Here is a 22,128-nt window from a genome sequence, read left to right as displayed (position 1 = left end):
TAGAAATAAGTTGCTGGATGGACCTGGCATAACCCAAACTGAGTGTCAATCAGCAGGTTACTGTTGAATAGCTGCCACTTGATAGCACTGATAACGACACCTTCCACCATTTTGCTAATGATTGAGAGTCGGCTACTGGACAATATTTGGACGGATTTAATTTCATAGAATCCCTACAATGTAGAAGGTGGTCATTTGGCCAATTGAGTCTGCATCGACTCTCCGACAGAGTATTTTACCCAAGCCCTCTCCCCCGCCCTATCTCCATAATCCCACACATCTCCATGCCTAATCTATTTAACCTACACATCTTGAAACACCCGGGCACAATATTTTTGTACAGTGGCCAATCCACCTAACCTGCACATCTTTGGATTGTGGGATGAAACTTGAGTGCCCGAAGGAAACCCACGCAGACATGGGGAAAAGTGCATACTCCACACAGTCACCCAAGGCAAGAATTGAACCCGGGTCCCTGGTGCTGTGAGGCAGCAATGCTAACCACTGTGCCAGTGGACAGGACATATTTAGGCAATCTTCCACATTGTCAGGTAGATGCCAGTATTGTAGTGCACTGGAACATCTTGTCTAGGGATGTAGCTAGTTCTGGAACACAAATCCTCACCCACTGCTTTCAGCTGATTCTTGACATCATGTGAAGAACCATAAGACCATAAGACATAGGAGCGGAAGTAAGGCCATTCGGCCCATCGAGTCCACTCCACCATTCAATCATGGTTGATTTCAACTCCATTTACCCGCTCTCTCCCCATAGCCCTTAATTCCTCGAGAAATCAAGAATTTATCAATTTCTGTCTTGAAGACGCTCAACGTCTCGGCCTCCACAGCCCTCTGTGGCAATGAATTCCACAGACCCACCACTCTCTGGCTGAAGAAATTTCTCCTCATCTCTGTTCTAAAGTGACTCCCTTTTATTCTAAGGCTGTGCCCCCGCGTCCTAGTCTCCCCTGTTAATGGAAACAACTTCCCTACGTCCATCCTATCTAAGCCGTTCATTATCTTGTAAGTTTCTATCAGATCTCCCCTCAACCTCCTAAACTCCAATGAATATAATCCCACGATCCTCAGACGTTCATCGTATGTCAGGCCTACCATTCCTGGGATCATCCGTGTGAATCTCCGCTGGACCCGCTCCAGTGCCAGTATGTCCTTCCTGAGGTGTGGGGCCCAAAATTGCTCACAGTACTCCAAATGGGGCCTAACCAGTGCTTTATAAAGCCTCAGAAGTACATCCCTGCTTTTGTATTCCAAGCCTCTTGAGATAAATGACAACATTACATTTGCTTTCCTAATTACGGACTCAACCTGCAAGTTTACCTTTAGAGAATCCTGGACTAGGACTCCCAAGTCCCTTTGCACTTTAGCATTATGAATTTTGTCACCGTTTAGAAAATAGTCCATGCCTCTATTCTTTTTTCCAAAGTGTACGACCTCGCACTTGCCCACGTTGAATTTCATCAGCCACTTCTTGGACCACTCTCCTAAACTGTCTAAATCTTTCTGCAGCCTCCCCACCTCCTCAATACTACCTGCCCCTCCACCTATCTTTGTATCATCGGCAAACTTGGCCAGAATGCTCCCAGTCCCGTCATCTAGATCGTTAATATATAAAGAGAACAGCTGTGGCCCCAACACTGAACCCTGCGGGACACCACTTGTCACCGGTTGCCATTCTGAGAAAGAACCTTTTATCCCAACTCTCTGCCTTCTGTCTGACAGCCAATCGTCAATCCATGTTAGTACCTTGCCTCGAATACCATGGGCCCTTATTTTACTCAGCAGTCTCCCGTGAGGCACCTTGTCAAAGGCCTTTTGGAAGTCAAGATAGATAACATCCATTGGCTCTCCTTGGTCTAACCTATTTGTTATCTCTTCAAAGAACTCTAACAGGTTTGTCAGGCACGACCTCCCCTTACTAAATCCATGCTGACTTGTCTTAATCCGACCCTGCACTTCCAAGAATTTAGAAATCTCATCCTTAACGATGGATTCTAGAATTTTGCCAACAACTGAGGTTAGGCTAATTGGCCTATAATTTTCCATCTTTTTTCTTGTTCCCTTCTTGAACAGTGGGGTTACAACAGCGATTTTCCAATCCTCTGGGACTTTCCCTGACTCCAGTGACTTTTGAAAGATCATAACTAACGCCTCCACTATTTCTTCAGCTATCTCCTTTAGAACTCTAGGATGTAGCCCATCTGGGCCCGGAGATTTATCAATTTTCAGACCTTTTAGTTTCTCTAGCACTTTCTCCTTTGTGATGGCAACCATATTCAACTCTGCCCCCTGACTTTCCTGAATTGTTGGGATATTACTCATGTCTTCTACTGTGAAGACTGACGCAAAGTACTTATTAAGTTCCTCAGCTATTTCCTTGTCTCCCATCACTAGATTACCAGCGTCATTTTGGAGCGGCCCAATGTCTACTTTTGCCTCCCGTTTGTTTTTAATGTATTTAAAGAAACTTTTACTATCATTCCTAATGTTACTGGCTAGCCTACCTTCATATTTGATCCTCTCCTTCCTTATTTCTCTCTTTGTTATCCTCTGTTTGTTTTTATAGCCTTCCCAATCTTCTGACTTCCCACTACTCTTTGCCACATTATAGGCTCTCTCTTTTGCCTTGATGCATTCCCTGACTTCCTTTGTCAGCCATGGCTGCCTAATCCCCCCTCTGATAACCTTTCTTTTGTTTGGGATGAACCTCTGCACTGTGTCCTCAATTACTCCCAGAAACTCCTGCCATTGCTGTTCTACTGTCATTCCCACTAGGCTCTGCTTCCAGTCGATTTTTGTCAGTTCCTCCCTCATGCGCCTGTAATTACCTTTATTTAACTGTAGAACCTTCACATCTGATTCTGCCTTCCTTCTTTCAAATTGCAGACTGAATTCTACCATATTATGATCACTGCTTCCTAAGTGTTCCCTTACTTTAAGATCTTTTATCACGTCTGGCTCATTACATAACACTAAGTCCAGAATAGCCTGTTCCCTCGTGGGCTCCATCACAAGCTGTTCCAAAAAGCCGTCCTGTAAACATTCAATGAATTCCCTTTCTTTGGGTCCACTGGCAACATTATTTACCCAGTCCACCTGCATATTGAAATCCCCCATGATCACTGTGACCTTGCCTTTCTGACATGCCCTTTCTATTTCGTGGTGCATTTTGTGCCCCTGGTCCTGACCACTGTCAGGAGGCCTGTACATAACTCCCATTATGGTTTTTTTGCCTTTGCGGTTCCTCAACTCTACCCACACAGACTCCACATCGTCTGACCCTATGTCGTTTAGTGCTATTGATTTAATTTCATTTCTAATTAACAAGGCAACCCCGCCCCCTCTACCCACCCCTCTGTCTTTTCGATAGGTTGTGAATCCCTGGATGTTTAACTGCCAGTCCTGAACCCCCTGCAACCACGTCTCTGTGATGCCTACCACATCATACCTGCCAGTCACAATCTGGGCCACAAGCTCATCTATCTTGTTCCGGACACTGCGGGCATTTAAATATAGCACCTTTAATTCCCTATTGACCGTCCCTTTTTGTTTTCGTAGTGTGGTGGACCTTGGTTTACTGAGCCTTTCCAGACACTGTGTCATATTTTGTGAGATGGGGACTATCGTAACCTCTCCTGAGTGCTGTCTTTTCGTGATTTTTTGTAATCCTAAGCAGCTACGCTTCCCACTGATTCCTTCACCTCTTGGTTCCCTGACTTTCCCTTCCCCCCCAATCTCTAGTTTAAAGTCCTATTGACCACCCCATTTACTCTCTTCGCCAGAACACTGATCCCAGCTCGGTCCAGGTGGAGACCATCCCAACGGTATAGGTCCCCCCTGCCCCAAAACTGATGCCAGTGTCCCATGAAAAAGAACCCTTCTTTCCCACACCACTCTTTCAGCCACGTGTTAACTTCCCTTATTCTTGCCTCCCTATGCCAAAGAACAAAAGAAGAAAGAACATTACAGCACAGGAACAGGCCCTTCGGCCCTCCAAGCCTGCACCAATCATGTGTTCCTAACTAGACCATCCGTTTGTATCCCTCTATTCCCAGTCTGTTCACGTGGCTATCTAGATAAGTCTTAAATGATCCTAGTGTGTCTGCCTCAACCACGTTGCTTGGTAGTGCATTCCAGGCCCCCACCACCCTCAGTGTAAAATACGTCCCCCGCATATCTGTATTGAACCTTGCCCCCCTTACCTTGAACTTGTGACCCCTTGTATTTGTCATTTCTGACCTGGGAAAAAGCTTCCAACTGTTCACCCTATCTATGCCCTTCATAATTTTATAAATTTCTACCAGGTCGCCCCTCAACCTCCGTCTTTCCAGGGAGAACAACCCTAGTTTACTCAATCTCACCTCATAGCTAATACCCTCCATACCAGGCAACATCCTGGTAAACCTTTTCTGCACTCTATCCAAAGCCTCCACGTCCTCCTGGTAGTGTGGCGACCAGAACTGGACGCAGTATTCCAAATGTGGCCTAACCAACGTTCTACATAACTGCAACATCATATGCCAACTTTTATACTCTATGCCCTGTCTAATAAAGGCAAGCATGCCATATGCCTTCTTCACCACCTTTTCCACCTGTGCTGCCACCTTTAAGGATCTGTGGACTTGCACACCCAGATCCCTCTGTGTGTCTATACTCCTGATGGTTCTGCCATTTATTGCATAGCTCCCCCCTGCATTACATCTACCAAAATGCATCACTTCGCATTTATCTGGATTAAATGGTTATGCTGCAACTGTACAGGACCTTGATGAGACCACATTTGGAATATTGTGTGCAGTTCTGGTCACCTCACTATAAGAAGGATGTGGAGACACTGGAAAGAGTGCAGAGGAGATTTACCAGGATGCTGCCTGGTTTGGAGGGTAGGTCTTATGAGGAAAGGTTGAGGGAACTTGGGCTTTTCTCTTTGGAGCGGAGGAGGTTGAGAGGAGACTTGATAGAGGTTTATAAGATGGTGAGGGGGATAGATAGAGTGAACGTTCAAAGACTATTTCCTCGGGTGAATGGAGTGGTAACTAGGGGGCATAACTATAGGGTTCAAAGTGGGAGATATAGGAAGGATGTCCGAGGTAGGTTTTTTACTCAGAGAGTGGTTGGGGTGTGGAATGGACAGCCTGCAGTGATAGTGGAGTCAGAAACTTTAGGAACATTTAAGAAGCTATTGGATAGGCACATGGAGTACTTCGGGATGATAGGGAGGAAATAGCTTGATCTGGGTTTCAGACAAAGCTCGGCACAACAGTTCTGTACCCATTTAGCGAGTTCACCTTTGATCCCGTGAGATTTAACCTTTTGCACCAGCCTGCCATGAGGGACCTTGTCAAATGCTTTACTAAAATCCACGTAGACGACATCCACGGCCCTTCCCTCGTCAATCATTTTTGTCACCTCCTCAAAAAACTCAACCAAATTAGTGAGGCATGACCTCCCTCGTACAAAACCATGTTGTCTATCGCTAATGAGACTATTCAGTTCTAAATGTGTATAGATCCTATCTCTAAGAATCTTCTCCAACAATTTCCCTACCATGGACGTCAAGCTCACTGGCCTATAATTACCCGGGTTATCCTTGTTACCCTTCTTAAATAATGGGACCACATTTGCTATCCTCCAATCCTCTGGGACCTCACCTGTGTCCAATGAAGAAACAAAGATTTCTGTTAGAGGCCCAGCAATTTCATCTCTTGTCTCTCTTAGTAATCTAGGACAGATGCCATCTGGCCCTGGGGATTTGTCTACCTTAATGCTTCCTAACACTTCCTCCCTTGTAATTGCAATTTGTTCTAATGGGTCTACACATCCCTCTGAGACACTACCAATCAATGTGTCCCGCTCCTTTGTGAATACTGATGCAAAGTATTCATTTAGGATCTCCCCTACTTCCTTGGGATCTAAGCATAAGGACATTTCGTGACCCCTTTTTGCCCTTCTAACTCCCTGTTTGAGTTCTTTTCTACTTTCTCTGTATTCCTCCAGTGCTTCATCTGTTTTTAGCTGCCTGGACTTTATGTATGCATCTTTTTTCTTTTTGATTAGACCCACAATTTCTCTGGTTATCCACGGCTCTCGAATCCTACCTTTCCTGTCCTTCCTTTTTACAGGCACATGCCTGTCCTGCACTCCTATCAACTGCTCCTTAAAAGACTCCCACATGCCAGATGTGGATTTACCCTCGAACAGCCTCTCCCAAACAACAGCCACCAAATCCTGCCTAATCCGGCTGTAGTTAGCCTTCCCCCAATTCAGTACCTTACCCATAGGACAACACTCATCCTTTTCCATGACTATCCAAATGTTTACAGAATTGTGGTCACTGTTCGCCACATGTTCCCCCACTGAAACTTTGATGACCTGACCAGGCTCTCATTCCCCAGTACTAGGTCCAGTATAGTCCCCTCTCTAGTTGGACTATCAACATATTGTTCCAAAGAACCTTCCTGGACACATTTTACAAATTCCTCCCCATCCGGACCCCCAGCCCTAAGGGATTTCCAGTCTATATGAGGGAAATTAAAGTCTCCCACTGCAACAACCCTATTTTTTCTACACCTGTCCAGAATCTCCTTACATATCCGTTCCTCAACTTCCCGTGGGCTGTTGGGAGGCCTGTAGTATATCCCCAGTGAATAGTATTGGTTGAAAAATGGCATGTGTGATGCTGGGTACCTCAGGAGGAGGCCGAGATAAATCATCCACTCAGCACTTCCAGCTGAAACTGGTTGCAAATGCTTCAACCTTATCTTTTGTACTGATGTGCCGGGCTCCTCTATCAATAAGCCTCCTCCTCTAGTGAGTTGTTTAGTTGTCCACCACCACTTTCAGCTGGATGTGGCAGGAGTGCAGATTTTAAATCTGATCTGTTAGTTGTGGGATTGCTTAGCTGTATCTATCATTTGCTGCATATTTGTCAGGCACACAAGTACTCCTGTATGGTAGTTTCACTAGGTTGACACCTCGTTTTTAGGTATGCTTGGTGCTGCACCTGGCATGCTGTCCCGCACTCATCATTGAACCAGGGTTGATCTCCAGTTTGATGGTATTGATAGAGTTGAGGGTATGTAGAGCCATGAAGTTACAGATTATGGTTGTACACAATGCTGCTGCAGATGACCTACAGTGCCTCATGGATGCCAAATTTTGAGTTGCTAGATCTGTTTGAACTCTATTCCATTTAGCATGGTAGTAGTGCCATACAACACATTAGAGGACATCCTTGTGTGGAGACAGGACTTTGTCTCCAGAAGGACTGTGTCGTGGTCACTCCTAGCAAAACTGCCAGGGACAGATGCATCTGCGACGTGTTGATTGGCAATGATGAAGTCAAGTAGGTTTTTCCCTTATCATCTGCAGCAGGCCCAATCAAGCAGCTACCTCCTTTAGGACTTGGTCAGTTGTGAGGCTACTGAGCAACTGCTGGTAATGGACATTGAGTCTCTATCCAGAGTATATTCTGTGCCCTTGCCACCCTCAGTGCTTCTTCCAATTGGTGTTCAACATGGAGGAATATCGATTCATCAGCTAAGGGGGCCAGTAGATGGTAATCAGCAGGAGGTTTTGTTACCCATCTTATGCCATTTTCATCTTCCATCCAAGACCTGTCCACCTTCTATCTCTTGTCACATAAGCAAATTATAGACAAATGGGCACACCTGTGGTGTGCACTATTGTTGGGTGGGCTAGAAACAGGGTCAGTTTATCCTTTGTTACAAAAATGTTATCTTTTATTTGTATTCAGAACCAATGGTGCATTAGATAATTTATAAGTATAACAGAAAATGCTGGAAATGTACCTAATTTTTCTCACCATCTAAAAATGAAAGATAGGTTGACATTTTTGACCAGAAGCCATATAAAGGCATTAAAAGTGTTTCATTAGGTTGTTTGTAAATGTTACAGTTTTATTCAAAATACCTGTTATTGAACCTACTGCTATGCATTGATGCATTGATGGTTTCACATATCTGACCGATTCTGTTTTGTTGACTTGGAGCAAGTGAGTTTCTTTGTATCAAGTTTTGAATATTACTGTTTGCAGGTACCCAACGTGCTAATGCCCGAGCTCCAGCTCCTTATAAGAGAGATTTTGAAGCTAAACTCAGAAACTTCTACAGGAAACTGGAAACAAAGGGCTATGGACAAGGACCAGGAAAGTTAAAGTGAGTTGTTAATGGGGAATATTGAGATATAATTGTATTGAGGTTTGTATGTTGAGAGCTGTGCAGAATATCTGTAATTCAGTCAAAATTTTGTGGTGTGCATATAAGATGTGATTGTCAATGATGTTGCCTAGCAAATTTTATTGTGATCTCAAGTCCCAATCCCCTATCACCATTGGGCTCGCTGATCTGCTTTGGCTCCTGATCAAGCAATGTCTTGATATTAAAATTCTCATCTTTGTTTTCAAATCCCTCCATGGCCTCGCCTCTCTCTATTTCTGTAATCTCCTCCAGGCCTGCATATCTCGGAGATATCTGAATACTTCTAATTCTGGCCTTCTACGCATCCCTAAATTTAGTTGCTCCACCATTGGTGGCCATGCCTTGTCTTGCCCCTCCGTACCCTCTCTATAATAGGATGCAGAGCTGGGCCAAAAAATGGCAGATGGAGGTTAACCCTGATAAGTGCGAGGTGATTCATTTTGGTAGGACAAACTTGAATGCAGATTACAGGGTCAACGGTAGGGTTCTGAGGAATGTGGAGGAACAGAGAGATCTTGGGGTTCATATCCACAGATCTCTGAAAGTTGCCACTCAGGTGGATAGAGCCGTGAAGAAGGCCTATAGTGTGTTAGCTTTTATTAACAGGGGGTTGGAGTTTAAGAGCCGTGGGGTTATGCTGCAACTGTACAGGACCTTGGTGAGACCACATTTGGAATATTGTGTGCAGTTCTGGTCACCTCACTGGAAGAAGGATGTGGAAGCATTGGAGAGAGTGCAGAGGAGATTTACCAGGATGCTGCCTGGTTTGGAGGGTAGGTCTTATGAGGAAAGGTTGAGGGAGCGAGGGCTTTTCTCTTTAGAGCAGAGGAGGATGAGAGGCGACTTAATAGAGGTTTATAAGATGATAAGGGGGATAGATAGAGTGGATGTTCAGGGACTATTTCCTCGGGTGGATGTAGCTGTTACTGGGGGGGCATAACTATAAGGTTCATGGTGGGAGATATAGGAAGGATATCCAAGGTAGGTTCTTTACTCAGAGAGTGGTTGGGGTGTGGAATAGACTGCCTGCTGTGATAGTGGAGTCGGACACTTTAGGAACTTTCAAGCGGTTATTGGATAGGCACATGGAGAACACTAGAATGATAGGGAGTGGGATAGCTTGATCTTGGTTTCAGACAAAGCTCAGCACAACATCGAGGGCCGAAGGGCCTGTACTGTGCTGTACTGTTCTATGTTTTATAACTCTGCGCCTTTTTAAGATGCTTTCATCTTCAAGACACTACTTAAAACCTACCTCATTGACTAAGCTTTTGGTCATCTAACCTAATATCTCTTTCTATGTGGCTTGGTGTCATAGTTTGTTTTTAATAATGCTTCTCTGAATGCCTTGGGAGTTTTCATTATGTTAAAGTTGTGACATAAATATATGTTTTTTATGATCGATGCAAATGTAAATTGCAGGAAATAAACTTCAATAGTAATTAGTCTATGAAGCCACATGATGTTATCTGGAGATCTGGGTGGATAGTTTGCTCCCAGGTTTTCACTTTGATGTCAGCTGGTTCGGATGCCTGGGAGTGTAGTCCAAGATGGTTGTCCATCCAGTTTTATCCTCCTCTCTCTGGTGAACAACTGGACTCAAATCAACACTTTGCTCGTGGTATAGCAGGAATGAGTCACGTTGAGCATTGTGGCCATGAAATTTGCTGCAACACTCTGGGCTCCAGAAAATGAGGCCAGCACAAGAAACACCACGGGGGAGATTCTCCCCAAAAACTTCAAAGTGTCGAATTTGCGTAAAAACGAGTAAATTCTGCTGGTTTTTTCAGTGGGTATTTCAAAATGTATTTTCCACACTCTGTGCCCTGCAGAGTGCACTAGCGTGAATTATGTGAATAATCAGTGGGCAGGGTCTATTCCCGCTAAAGAGGCCAGCAGCATTGTGCTGGGCAGGCTGCTGCACATGCGCTGATCTGTCAGCGCCGAGATCAGTGCATACACAATGACCCTGCAGTACTGGCCTCCCAATCACTTGCCAGCCCTGTGACTCCTCATCGCTCACCAACAGCCTGCCCCCCCACCCCAGGGCTCGATCGCTGGCACCCTGAACATGTCTGGGCCAGCCTCGATCTCCCTCCCGATCCTTCCTTGACCCTCACCTCCCACACCCACCCCGATCACTGGCCACCCTCCCTCTGCTTGTGATCCCTCTGCAGAGTGGCAGCAGGACCCCCCCACCCCTATCGATCTCCCTCCCATCAGGCCCCGCCCCCTTATCACTGTCCGATGCCTGGTGGGCAGTGCCATGGTTGTGTGGGCATTGCCACTTTGCCTTTTGGCAGTGCCAGGGGGCCAGGCTGGCACTGCCAATGTGGCAATGCCCAGGGGGCGCACCCCCCCCGTCCCCGTCCCCGACTTGATGACTCCCCTTCACTCCAGCAGAGTTGGGCCGCCAGCTTCCCGTTAGTGGGAGCTGTTGTAAACCACCCCTGGCGGGGGGGAGGTGGGGAGAGGCTAGCGGGCCCGGGGAGTTCAATCCTGGGCCCACTAATAACATTTAAATTGTGTGGAAATGCTTGTTTGAATAAATTATTCAGCTCCACTCCAATTTCTGGTGCAGAGCTGACGGTGCTGGAAATCCAGCACTCGGAGGCTCACGGAGGCCGTGTCGCCCAGCGGGAAGCCCGCAAAATGACCTTCACTTGAGCCTCCAGGTCCGCTGCACTGCTTTTGCTGGGGCATTCGCCCCCTTGTATTCCTATTTGAAGCACTCGATAAAATTATGCGAATGTTTGGTTTGTTCTGTTTCTTTTACTCTTTTTCAAAACTAAATTGATTCATTTTGATAATCTTATGCAATGAAGGTTAATCATCAGGAGAGATCACTTGCTTGAAGATGCATTCAACCAGATTATGGGCTGTTCCAGGAAAGATCTTCAAAGAAATAAGCTTTATGTTACATTTGTTGGAGAGGAAGGGTGAGTACACAAATAAATCAGTAAAACGTTAGTTTGCTGGAACGTTACATAGAGTCAGTGATCCTACTCCCAGGCTGAAAAGATGGGGGTAAACCCACATCTCCCCATCCAGGAGGAAGTCCCAATTCTGAGAGCGGCTGGCCAGTCGTATGGCCAGAGTTCACTTATCCCAGCAGTACCACCAAAAGTGGTTGTCACTACATGCACTTCCCCAAGAAAAGGTGCGATGGCCCTGGACTGGTCCTAGACTTTGGAAGTCCATGGTCTCACCAGGGCCAGACTGGCAGGGCCCCCACAAGGGAAGTGGGAGCCAATTTTTCATGATGGTGAGGTGCTGGGGTGCACTGGGGTGCAAGGCAAGGGGTTTGTAGGGAGGGAAGGGTAGCCTGGCAACACCTGACAGCAAGGAATGGGCACAGTGTTGCCACCATGGGCAGCACAGTGGTTAGCATTGCTGCCTCACAACGCCTGGGACCCAGATTCGATTCCCGACTTGGGCCACTGTCTGTGTGGAGTTTGCACGTTCTCCCTGTGTCTGCATGGGTTATCTCCGGGTGCTCTGGTTTCCTTCCACAGTGCAAAAGACTTGCTGATTAGGTGCATTGGCCACGCTAAATTCTCCTTCAGTGTATCTGAACAGGCACCAGAGTGTGGCAACTAGGGGATTTTTGCAGTAACTTTGTTGCAGCTTTAGTGTAAGCCTACTTGTGACAACAATTAATTAAATAAATAAAATAATGGCACCCAATTTTACACCGCCAAGCCGATCCAGCTGCCTCTGGCGGGGGTCGGGGGAATGTAAAATTTCAGCTGGAGAATCTAAACCATGTTTAATATTGTATTTGTGCAGTGGACAGTTAACAAAAGCTTTCTTTTAACTCTCAGCTGGTACTGCCTATGTTGTGCATGATTTTGTATGTATTATGATGTAGCAGGGTAACACCAACAATGTATCTGAGGCTGAGGTTCATCACAGACCAAAAATTCATTTACCCAGTATCTCAGCACCTTTAAATTGTACACTAACTATATGGTAAAGTGCAAATGGATTGCCCATTTCCAGAGAATGTGTAGTGTACTTCACATCAAAACCCACTGACAGATTTTATGTCCTTAACGTGCCTGCCAAACTACAAATGAGGATGGTAAAGATTAGCACAAATGAGGATGCATAGATTCAGTAAATAACTCTTTGATTATGGGGTTTTATGCAAAGACCGAGTTTGGCACCTATCCAGCAGACTTGGTTGATTGGTGAAATGTGAATTCTTGTCAGGTTGGGTTTCTAATTAACACATGGAACTTCCAGTTGTGGTGTATTCTGTTTCATAAATCATAATTAATTTGGGTAATCAGTGTTTCAGGCAAATTTGAGGGAGAATAGTTGAACAAGACGAAAGAGCAAAACATGACGGACAGGCTCCAAAGTACATAAGAGTAAATTTACGATTTCTTACATTGTATGCATTCTGTATAAATTCTGTGACCAAGCCTTGCAATGTATGATCGCTTTAAATCCCATTCCAGCAAAACAAAAAAGTGATGTACCTGGAACTTATTCTTTGTTGTCCTGATGCCTCACACCAATGAGCATTGAGCAGGGTAAGGGGATCCAAAGGTATTTGCTGCTCTACATTTTCCCTAGTTGCAAGAATGCAACAAAGTAGAAAAGATTGAGTGCTCCTCCCTGCTGAGCCTGTGGATTCCAGGAGAGTAAGAAGTCTCACAACACCAGGTTAAAGTCCAACAGGTTTATTTGGTAGCAAATACCATAAGCTTTCGGAGCAATGCTCCTTCGTCAGATGGAGTGGTCTCTGTTCTCAAACAGGGCACAGACACAGAAATCAAATTACAGAATACTGATTAGAATGCAAATCTCTACAGCCAGCCAGGTCTTAAATGCACAGACAATGTGGGTGGAGGGAGCATTCAACACAGGTTAAAGAGATGTGTATTGTCTCCAGACAGTACAGCTTGTGAAATTGTGCAAGTCCAGGAGTCAAGCTGTGGGGGTTACTGATAATGTGACATAAATCCAACATCCCGGTTTAGACCGTCCTCATGTGTGCGAAACTTGGCTATCAGTTTCTGCTCAGTGACTCTGCGCTGTCGTGTGTCGTGAAGGCCGCCTTGGAGAACGCTTACCTGAAGATCCAAGGCTGAATGCCCGTGACTGCTGAAGTGCTCATTCCAGGAGAACCAGCCCTGGCACAAACACAACCGTTTGTTGCTGAAATGTATTTAATTGCACTTCTGTGCTATAATGATGATGCCAAGAGCACAGGCTCTATCTGACAAGCCACAATATTGTCAAGAATGTGAGAGATCCATTTTGGTTGTCAATGATGCATGTCAGGGAAACACTCCACTCCCTGGAAATCACCACAGCTTTTTACACTCGGGTGTAGATTTTCACACTTGAGTCGGATGTGCCAAGCTCAGCGAATTCCCTGCTCTGTGAATTCGACCTTTAAACATGGCTGCACGCAGGTCGGATTTGCACTCCAGAGGACGGGTTGGCTTGGAAGTTCACCCCACTTTCTCTGGAACAAGTGCAGAGGTAGATGGGGCCGAAGACCTGCTCCTGTGCTCTAGCACCGTGTTGAAATTTTTAAAAAAATCTCTCCAGCCCTCAGCCCCAAAACACACTCTATGCCCTATCCAAGCCAACCTATGCCACTCATGTTCCCACTCATTCTCCAAGCCCCCTCATATAACCAATGTCCCTGCATCCCCATGCACCTTTATAGTCCTTATTCCAACTTTGTGCTAATTCATGCCATCAACCACCATCCTTTACCCTTACCTCCTCCATTGACAGCTGACAGCTCCTTGACAACTCTAACAATTCTTTGACAGTTTGACTGCTTCTTGATAGTTTGACAGTTCCAATGTGTTTGTGCATGAAAAGTGCATAATTCTGTTCACATTTAACAATCTCAAATGCTGCCTTACCTTTCCCAAAGGTGTCTCAGGACCATATCTAAAGGGGTACCTTAGCTCTCTATAGGAGTACCCTGGCTCTCCAAACAAATAAAGTTCAGATCTCCTCTTGGTCTTTTCTGCACACTCCACATTTCACACTCCTTGTCCACCAAAATCCCACTTCAGTGAAGGTAGCTGTGAGTTAAATGACCTTTGTAAACTGCATGTACATTAACCCTGACCTGACTCCACTCCTACCCCAGTGAAAATGTAACATGCAGTTTTCGGGGGTAGGACTTAGAATTTATGGCCATTTCTGGGATTTTTGACACGACGGACATCCTCTCCATTATGGCGAAACTCAGGGCTCATCTGTTTATTTAACAACTACCCTGAAAAGTGCCTGTGAAGATTGGTTTATTCAGAATTTCTTTAAAAAAATAATCTGCTGATTTAGTTAGTATCTAAAGCCAAGATTTCTGTAACGTGAACAGCAATTGAAAATTCAACACCTTTTCAAACTATAAGCCAGACCCTGAGAAAGTGTTCATGTCTGGCTGCACTGTACTATCAGCACGACTTTGTCTGGCTTTTATTCATTGAGCTGGCCTTGGAATCCATTTTGTTCCCGATATCGTCTGATAAAAATGGCCACATTCAACAGTCTATTGTTCTACAAAATGAGGTTCCCTTCTGAATGTCTCATCCCATCAGGCCTCGCTGTACCTTGCCATTGGCTGAAATTTTACAAAATACATTCTAAGAAATAAGTTATGTCATTCTATATCGTAAATCCATGTTTAAATGAGAAATACTGGTTACTTATTCAAACTGCCTTTTATACTGACAGTCTCTCATTGGTACAGTCTTTAGTCTACGATCATTCGCTCCATGTCAGTATTGTGCTAGTGTTTTAAACTCATGATTATTAGCCTAATTTGGCTCACCTACAACACCCGGGAATGATATTTTGATTTAATTAGTTAAGTTTCCTTTTGATATTTTATTTTAGTTACAGTGCGCTATCAGGGGCTTTCACCCATCATCTTTGTTTAATTTATTGATTAATGTTTTATTAAAAGAATATAAAGAGGTGATCACCCAGTGCAGAGGAGAGGGGAGAGAGGACGACTTCTTCATAACCCTGCTCCTGAGCCGTACCAAGTTGACCATTAACACGTCCAGGCAGCAGGCAGTCGAGAAGGTTGTCTGACCCGACCGTCTACCCCTTTATCTTGGCTTTTTGCGGCCGGGTGGCCTTGGAAAGGGAGCACTCAGTCCTTAACACAGGCTAAGCTGTGTGCGCTGGTTTAGCATTGACTTTCCTTGTGTAGTAGCAACCTTGAATCTTGGCCCTCAAGAGCACAGTCCTTGGTGTATTGTGCAGCCCTTTCCTGGGCCTTACTGTAAAGGCAATATTACATCCAAAATCACCCTAATGAAAATGTTTTAAATGCAAATTAAAATTCACAAACATGTTCAATTTTAGTTTAATTTTGACAGAATTCAAGGACCATTAAATGAAGGGGTTTGCACTGCTTAGAATTGATATGATTGCCAATAAGCAAGAAAGTATCAGTGCTTCTATACAGTCCTACACAACAAAGTCTTAGACTGCCGAACTACACTATGTGGAATATATTTAATCTAGTGACTTAATATAATTGCCTTATTGATCTATGAAAACCCATTACATTATGTTTTCTTCCTGAGCTATGCTTGATCTGCGCTCCTGCCATCTCCTATTTTAATATTTCTCATTCCTGATTCATAATTTCATTTGTTTTTATTATCCTTGCATTCATTCTGGGCAAAGCTTCTTTTCTCCTTGCTGTTCTGTTCTTTGTCTTTGACTGCTTTCTTCTTCAGTCTTTTAAATTGATCTGAATTACATTGTGATTACTGTTCCCAAAATATTCCCCAAATTTTAGGTTGTTCTATCTCACTATTCAGTCAGATTAATTGGTGCTTCCTTCCTTGTTGGAGTAGCAACATGTCTGAAGAAACAGTGCTGAGCACACTTCAAAAACTCTCCTTCCACAAAAATGCCTTCTATTCAAGTTTATTTCGGACAAGTTAAACAATAAACATAGGCACTTCCTAAATCTGCCTACAAAGTTCATCCTCAATTTATTTTGTACAATTCCATAACAAAGCTACACGTTGGTTCTATAACCTGACAATGGGTTAGTGTGGATTAAAGACATGTCCTTATCTCACTGGGCTCATAGAAACTGATTACCACAAGCTGAACAGTGGAGTACTAGTGGACCTCTGCACATTCCTAGATCATTAAGAATTGATAAACAATATGCCAAAAATACTTCTAACTTTTTAGAATGGAACTACCCACAGCTTGCAAATGAATGCAATAACTTTGTGATTAATTGTGTTTGCTTGAAAATTGATTTAAAAAATTCAACGCTTCAGCAAAAGTGCATTAGTTTGCACTGGAGGAGGCCTTGCTTGTTTTGTGGTGTATATATCAACTGTATGATATGGTGGCATAATGGTAGTGTCACTGGACTGGTAATCTAGAGGCCCATGTTCTGGAAACTTGGGTTCAAATCCCATGGAACTAATAAATCTGGAATATAAAGGTAGTCTCAGTGATAGTGGCCGTGACAACCGTAATTGTTTGTTGTAAAACCCATCTGGTTCACTAATATCCTTTAGAGAATGTAATCTGCTGTCCTTATCCTGTCTGGCCTACATGTCACTACATGTCCAAAGCAATGTGATTGATTCTTAAATGTTCCTGAAATGGCCCAGCAAGCCACTTAGTCCAAGGGCAATTAGGGATGGGCAACAAATGTTGGTCTTGCCAGCGACGTCCACCTTCCATGGAAGAAGAAAGAATATGCAGATGTATCCTAAACGCTAATGTAAGTGAAAGAAAATCTATAATTACCTGAAATCAAGAATAAAAATAAAAAATGTTGGAGCACATTAGCCAGTTTTGAAAAATAATAATATGGGAACGTTCTGGGTGGAACCTTTGTAACTGTTTGAGAACTGCCAATGACAGGATTGTCTCTTCAAAATACACCATCATTCATAGTTTCCATACAAATAGCTTAGATTTTGGGTCATTTTCAGAGTGGAATGATGTAACTAGTGGAGTTCCGCAGGGATCGGTTCTTCGCCCGCAATTGTTCACTATTTACAATAATGTCCTGAAGGAAGGAACAGAATGTAAGGGTTCCAAATTTGACGATGATACGAAGATAAGTGGAAGGGCATATTGTGATGAGGATATTGTGATTCTGCAATGGGATATAGATAGATTGGGTGGCTGGGTGAAAACCTGGCAAATGGAGTTTAATGTCAAAAGGCAGATTGTTATCTAAATGGAGAAAGACTGCAGGTGAGTGAAGTACAGAGGGATCGAGGTGTTCCAGTATATGAACCACAAAAAGCTAGCAGGCAGGTCTAACAAGTCGTTAAGAAGGCAAATGGCATTTTGGCCTTTATTGCAAAACAGTTGGAGTTTAAAAATAGGGAGGTTTTGTTGCTGTTGTACAGGGTGTTGGTGAGGCCTCACCTGAAATACTGCACACAGTTTTGGTCCCCTTGCCCTGAAAATGATATACTAACATTGGAGGCATTCCAAAGAAGATTCAACAGGCTAGTTCCTGGGAGGAGAGGGTTCTCCTATCAAGAGAGACTAAATAGTCTAGGTCTGTATTCCTTGATGATTAGAAGAGTGAGGAGCGACCTTATTCAAACGTATAAGATCTTGAGGGGGCTTGACAGGGTAGATGGTGAGGTGTTTTCACTAGTGGGAGAGTCTCGAACAAGGAGATATAGCTTGATAAAGGGCCGGTCGTTTAAAACTGAGGTGTGTGGAAATTTTGTCTCTCAGAGGATGGTGAATCTCTGGAATTCTCTACCCCAAATGGTGGTAGAGATGGGGTCATTAGAGGTAATTAAAGTGGAGGTGGATAAATATTTGATAGATCAAGGAATAGACGGTTATGGGGAAGTGGCACAGAAAAGGAGTTGATGTCGGCATAGATTAGTCATGATTGTATTAATTGGTGAAGCGGGATTGAAGGGCCTGGTGGCCTATTCCTGCTTCTATTTCTGGTGTTCTTGTGTTTTCATTCAATATATGTCGAACTGGGCAGTTAATAGTCCCACAGAACTAAAGTACAAGTTATTCAGAGGAAACAAATTGATATTAATTTTACCTATCGTTGAGGAAGATCTACTGCTGATAACTCTCCTTCATGGGAGGTATACTTGTTTGGAACTTACATATTTGATATTAATCTCGAGTAGATCTAGAGAAATACATAGGAAATGTTATTATATGTGCATTGGGAATGGGTTCGACTATTAGATATATTAGATATATTATGTATCTAACTGGACTCTGGCATAGTTACTTTAAATCTCAACATTCGTGGTGAGGTACATTTTAACTGGCCTGGATTTTATGTTGAGAATTATGTTAAGGTTAACAGTGCTGATTTTTATTGTGGGATAAGTTGGACATCTACTTCCAGAGTCATAAGGATGCAGATAAACATGGTAATTCGCAAGGTCTTGTCCAAGTTGCTATGCTGCTCTACAGGCTGTGCTGCACCAATACCTTGCTGGTAGATTCAGCATTGAAATCAATGTAAGGGCAAGAAGTTGGAGTATTGACACACTGAACAGTAGAAAAGATTAGTGGTGGCGTATTCAGCTGTCAGTGAACATTTATTTATTATTTATCATCACAAGTAGCCTTACATTAACACCGCAATTAAGTTACTGTGAAAAAGCTAGCAGGCAGGTCTAGTAGTTAAGAAGGCAAATAGCATTTATTGCAAAGCGGTTGGAGTTTAAAAATAGGGAGGTTTTGTTGTTATTGTACAGGGTGCTGGTGAGGCCTCACCTGAAATACTGTGTACAGTGTTCGTCCCTTGCCCTAAAAATGATATACTAACACTGGAGGCAGTCCAAAGAAGTTTCAACAGGCAAGTTCCTGGGATGAGAGGGTTTTCCTAAATGGTGTGATCATTTATAATCTCTAACAGCAAAACTTTAACTTCATAAATGTGGGCTGGAATTTTAACAAGTTGGGACAACACGGGAGCCCTTTAAAAATGGCAGACAGGATAGGACATGATTCCGTGATTCTCACCCACATTCCTATTTCCGGCAATTTTCAATGGCATGAGATAAGAGTGCGAGCAATTATCCCATAAACAGCAGATTTGCCCTTGTGGCGACGGGGAGGTTAAACTCCCTCCTCAATTTTGTAGAATCGGGATTCTTCAGGAAGTGGACATGGTTCACAGCCTGTAGAATTGAAGCTATGATATGTTGGAAAATTAAACAGAACAGAAGAAATTGAATAGCAAAGTGCTAGCATCTTTCATCCCATTGCATGTGTTACAGACAGGAAAGAGAGAAACAGAATTTCCTTATCTTCTCACCACCACAGACAGGCAGACACAGACAGGCAGACACACACAGAGACACACACACACAGACACACACACAGACAGAGACACACACAGACAGACAGAGAGCCGCGCTCCGACAGAGAGCCGCGCGCGCACAGAGAGCCGCGTGCGCGCCCAGACGCGCGCGCACAGACACACACACAGAGACACACACACCACAATAAGGGGGGGGGAATAAAATGAAAGTAAGTTTTACAACTGTAGATAGTAACAGTAAAAGAACCACAAATGAATATTAATTCAAGTGATTATCAGAGTCCAGGGTTGGAATCCAGTGAGGAGTTATTTCAAGTAGGAGCTTGACTTCATCTGGCTTATGAATGGAATTGTAGGGTTATTTTTGCAGTTAGTGAGGATACTGCAATATGAATTTGGTATGAAGAGACTGGGTCAGTTCTGCAGGTGATGGTAGGAAATCTTTTTTTAAAGTTTATTTATTGGTGTCACAAGTAGGCTTACATTACCACGGGTATGAAATTACTGTGAAAATTACTCTGACACCTGTTCGGGTACACTGAGGGAGAATTTAGCACAATACACTTAACCAGCATGTTTTTCAGACTGTGAGGACCTGAAGGAAACCCATGCAGACACTGAAAGAAAATGCAGATTCTGCAGATAGTGACCCAAACTGGGAGTCCAACCCGGGTCCCTGGCACTGTGAGGCAGTACTGTGCAACCATGCTGCCCCTCCAGCAGAGACAGGCTTAGAGGAGCAGGCAGTTGTTCAGCCTGGAGTCTTGCTTCTTGTGTTCACAGGTTGGATGTTAAAACAGCAAGTCTGAAAGGCCAGAGGCTTGGATCGTGTGACATGGCCCATTAATATGTCGATTGCAACTTAATAACCAGTTTCTGTGCTTCTGGTTAGAATCCATTCTTTCCCCCTTAGGAGAGAGACAAGCTGGCTATTGGCATCTCTTCAGATATAATGAGTTTCAATCTCTCTCTCGTGATAGTTCAAGTTGGGGGGTGCAATTTGTCTGCATTTTCTCTTCATTTGTTGTTTACAAAGGGGTATGTGCAGGTGTGAGATTCTACAGGCTGAGGGGGGAATTATTTTGTTCTTGTAACTGCTGCCGAAACTTTCCAGAAACTGTGGTCAATCATCTGGTCAGGCAGCCTTTGTATGGTCCATCAAGAATCCATTTCAAAAATAGTGAAATGGAGCAAAAATTGAAGATTTGATTCCTTTCATGTCTAATGGACATGATGCAAATAATCCTAAAGATATGCATGCAGTTGTTTATAGAATTATTCAAAACTGTTTTGTTTTGGAAGTGCAGCAGTCTGTCAAATAAGAATTTTAAAATCATTAAATATAATTTATTGACATATAATTATTGGAGGGATAAAGGTTTACTTTCGAGTGTGTGATTGATAATGAAATTAACTAACACCTTAAGATAACATGATTTCTTTAATTCCTTTCATCTTTTGATTCACTGCACTTAATACATTTTCTGAGTAATTTCCTCTGGTTGGAACACTGTGCTCACTTAAACCACCTCAGTTACCATTGCATCTTTTTTTCCAATATTATTGAATATTCAAATTTAAATTCGGTCCCTTCAGGTATTAGCATTCTAACATGTGATTAAATCATTGGAGGAGTAAACTTACAGGAGGTTCAGCGCTGTAAGTATACTATTTATTTCTATAGGTTGCCTTGAATAAGTTATCACAGACTGATTGACAAGGGCAATAAGAAACTGCTGATTAAAATTCACAATAATGAAAAACAGAGGAAAGCTTTTGATGTAACAAAGGTAATTACTTCAAATATTTGTGTCACTAAGTAACTAAATAGTGAATCATATTTCTTCTTTTAGGTTGGATTACAGTGGTCCCTCACGGGAGTTCTTCTTCCTGGTCTCCAGAGAACTCTTTAATCCGTATTATGGCTTGTTTGAATATTCTGCTAATGACACTTACACAGTGCAGATCAGCCCTATGTCTGCATTTGTAGACAACCACCATGAATGGTAAGAACTTCTCTCAAGATATCTTCAGGATTTATGAGTGACTTTTCAAAGTAATAATGAACCCCGAAACATTTTATTGATGCAATGAATATAATTTAAAAACAGACCAGAGAAAAAAAGCATTTGGACAATGTCACATTAAATTTTGCTGCGGGTGGCAAAATTAGAATAATAGAACGATGGTAACTGTTAGATAAATGTGTATAATCTTCAGTAGCCTTCTACTCCCTAAACGCTTGCCCAGAAATGCACTTTAATCTCAAAATATTTTTCAGGTTAAGTGACCATGGGTTGTGTCAGATTACAATCTTGCAGAAAAAATGAAAAATCTCACCGAAAGGAAACAGATGATGTTTTATTGAGCAGTTAAAACAAAATAAATTGCACAAGAAAAAGGACAACAGAAAAGAGAAATTAGTACTTTGAGATGGTTCTCAATGGTTGTACATAGGGCGAGATTTTCCCAGAAATTGGTAAAGGCCAATGGTGGGCGGGAAAGGTGGCATTGTGCCCACCAACAGCAATGGTGGCTTTTCCTGCCATATAGTGTAGCACTTAGTGTCAAAGATGTTCAGCAACAGGTTCC

The 22,128-nt window shown here is 43.3% G+C and overlaps 1 protein-coding gene across 1 annotated transcript in view; it reads left to right on the top strand.

The window, feature by feature from the left end:
- The window catches only part of LOC144503772 (E3 ubiquitin-protein ligase HECW2-like), a 416,880-nt gene that overhangs the window by 310,533 nt on the left and 84,219 nt on the right, over positions 1-22,128 (top strand). Inside the window, exons 20-22 of the mRNA XM_078228621.1 lie at positions 8,075-8,195; positions 11,063-11,176; positions 21,390-21,542. Coding sequence (XP_078084747.1) covers positions 8,075-8,195; positions 11,063-11,176; positions 21,390-21,542 — 388 coding nt within the window. The remainder of the gene's footprint in view (positions 1-8,074; positions 8,196-11,062; positions 11,177-21,389; positions 21,543-22,128) is intronic.

The sequence above is a fragment of the Mustelus asterias genome, chromosome 14 (assembly GCF_964213995.1).
Source record: "Mustelus asterias chromosome 14, sMusAst1.hap1.1, whole genome shotgun sequence".
NCBI classification, from domain to species: Eukaryota; Metazoa; Chordata; class Chondrichthyes; order Carcharhiniformes; family Triakidae; genus Mustelus; species Mustelus asterias.
Note: the sequence above shows the minus strand (reverse complement) of the source record. Positions and strands in the feature narration are given on the sequence as shown.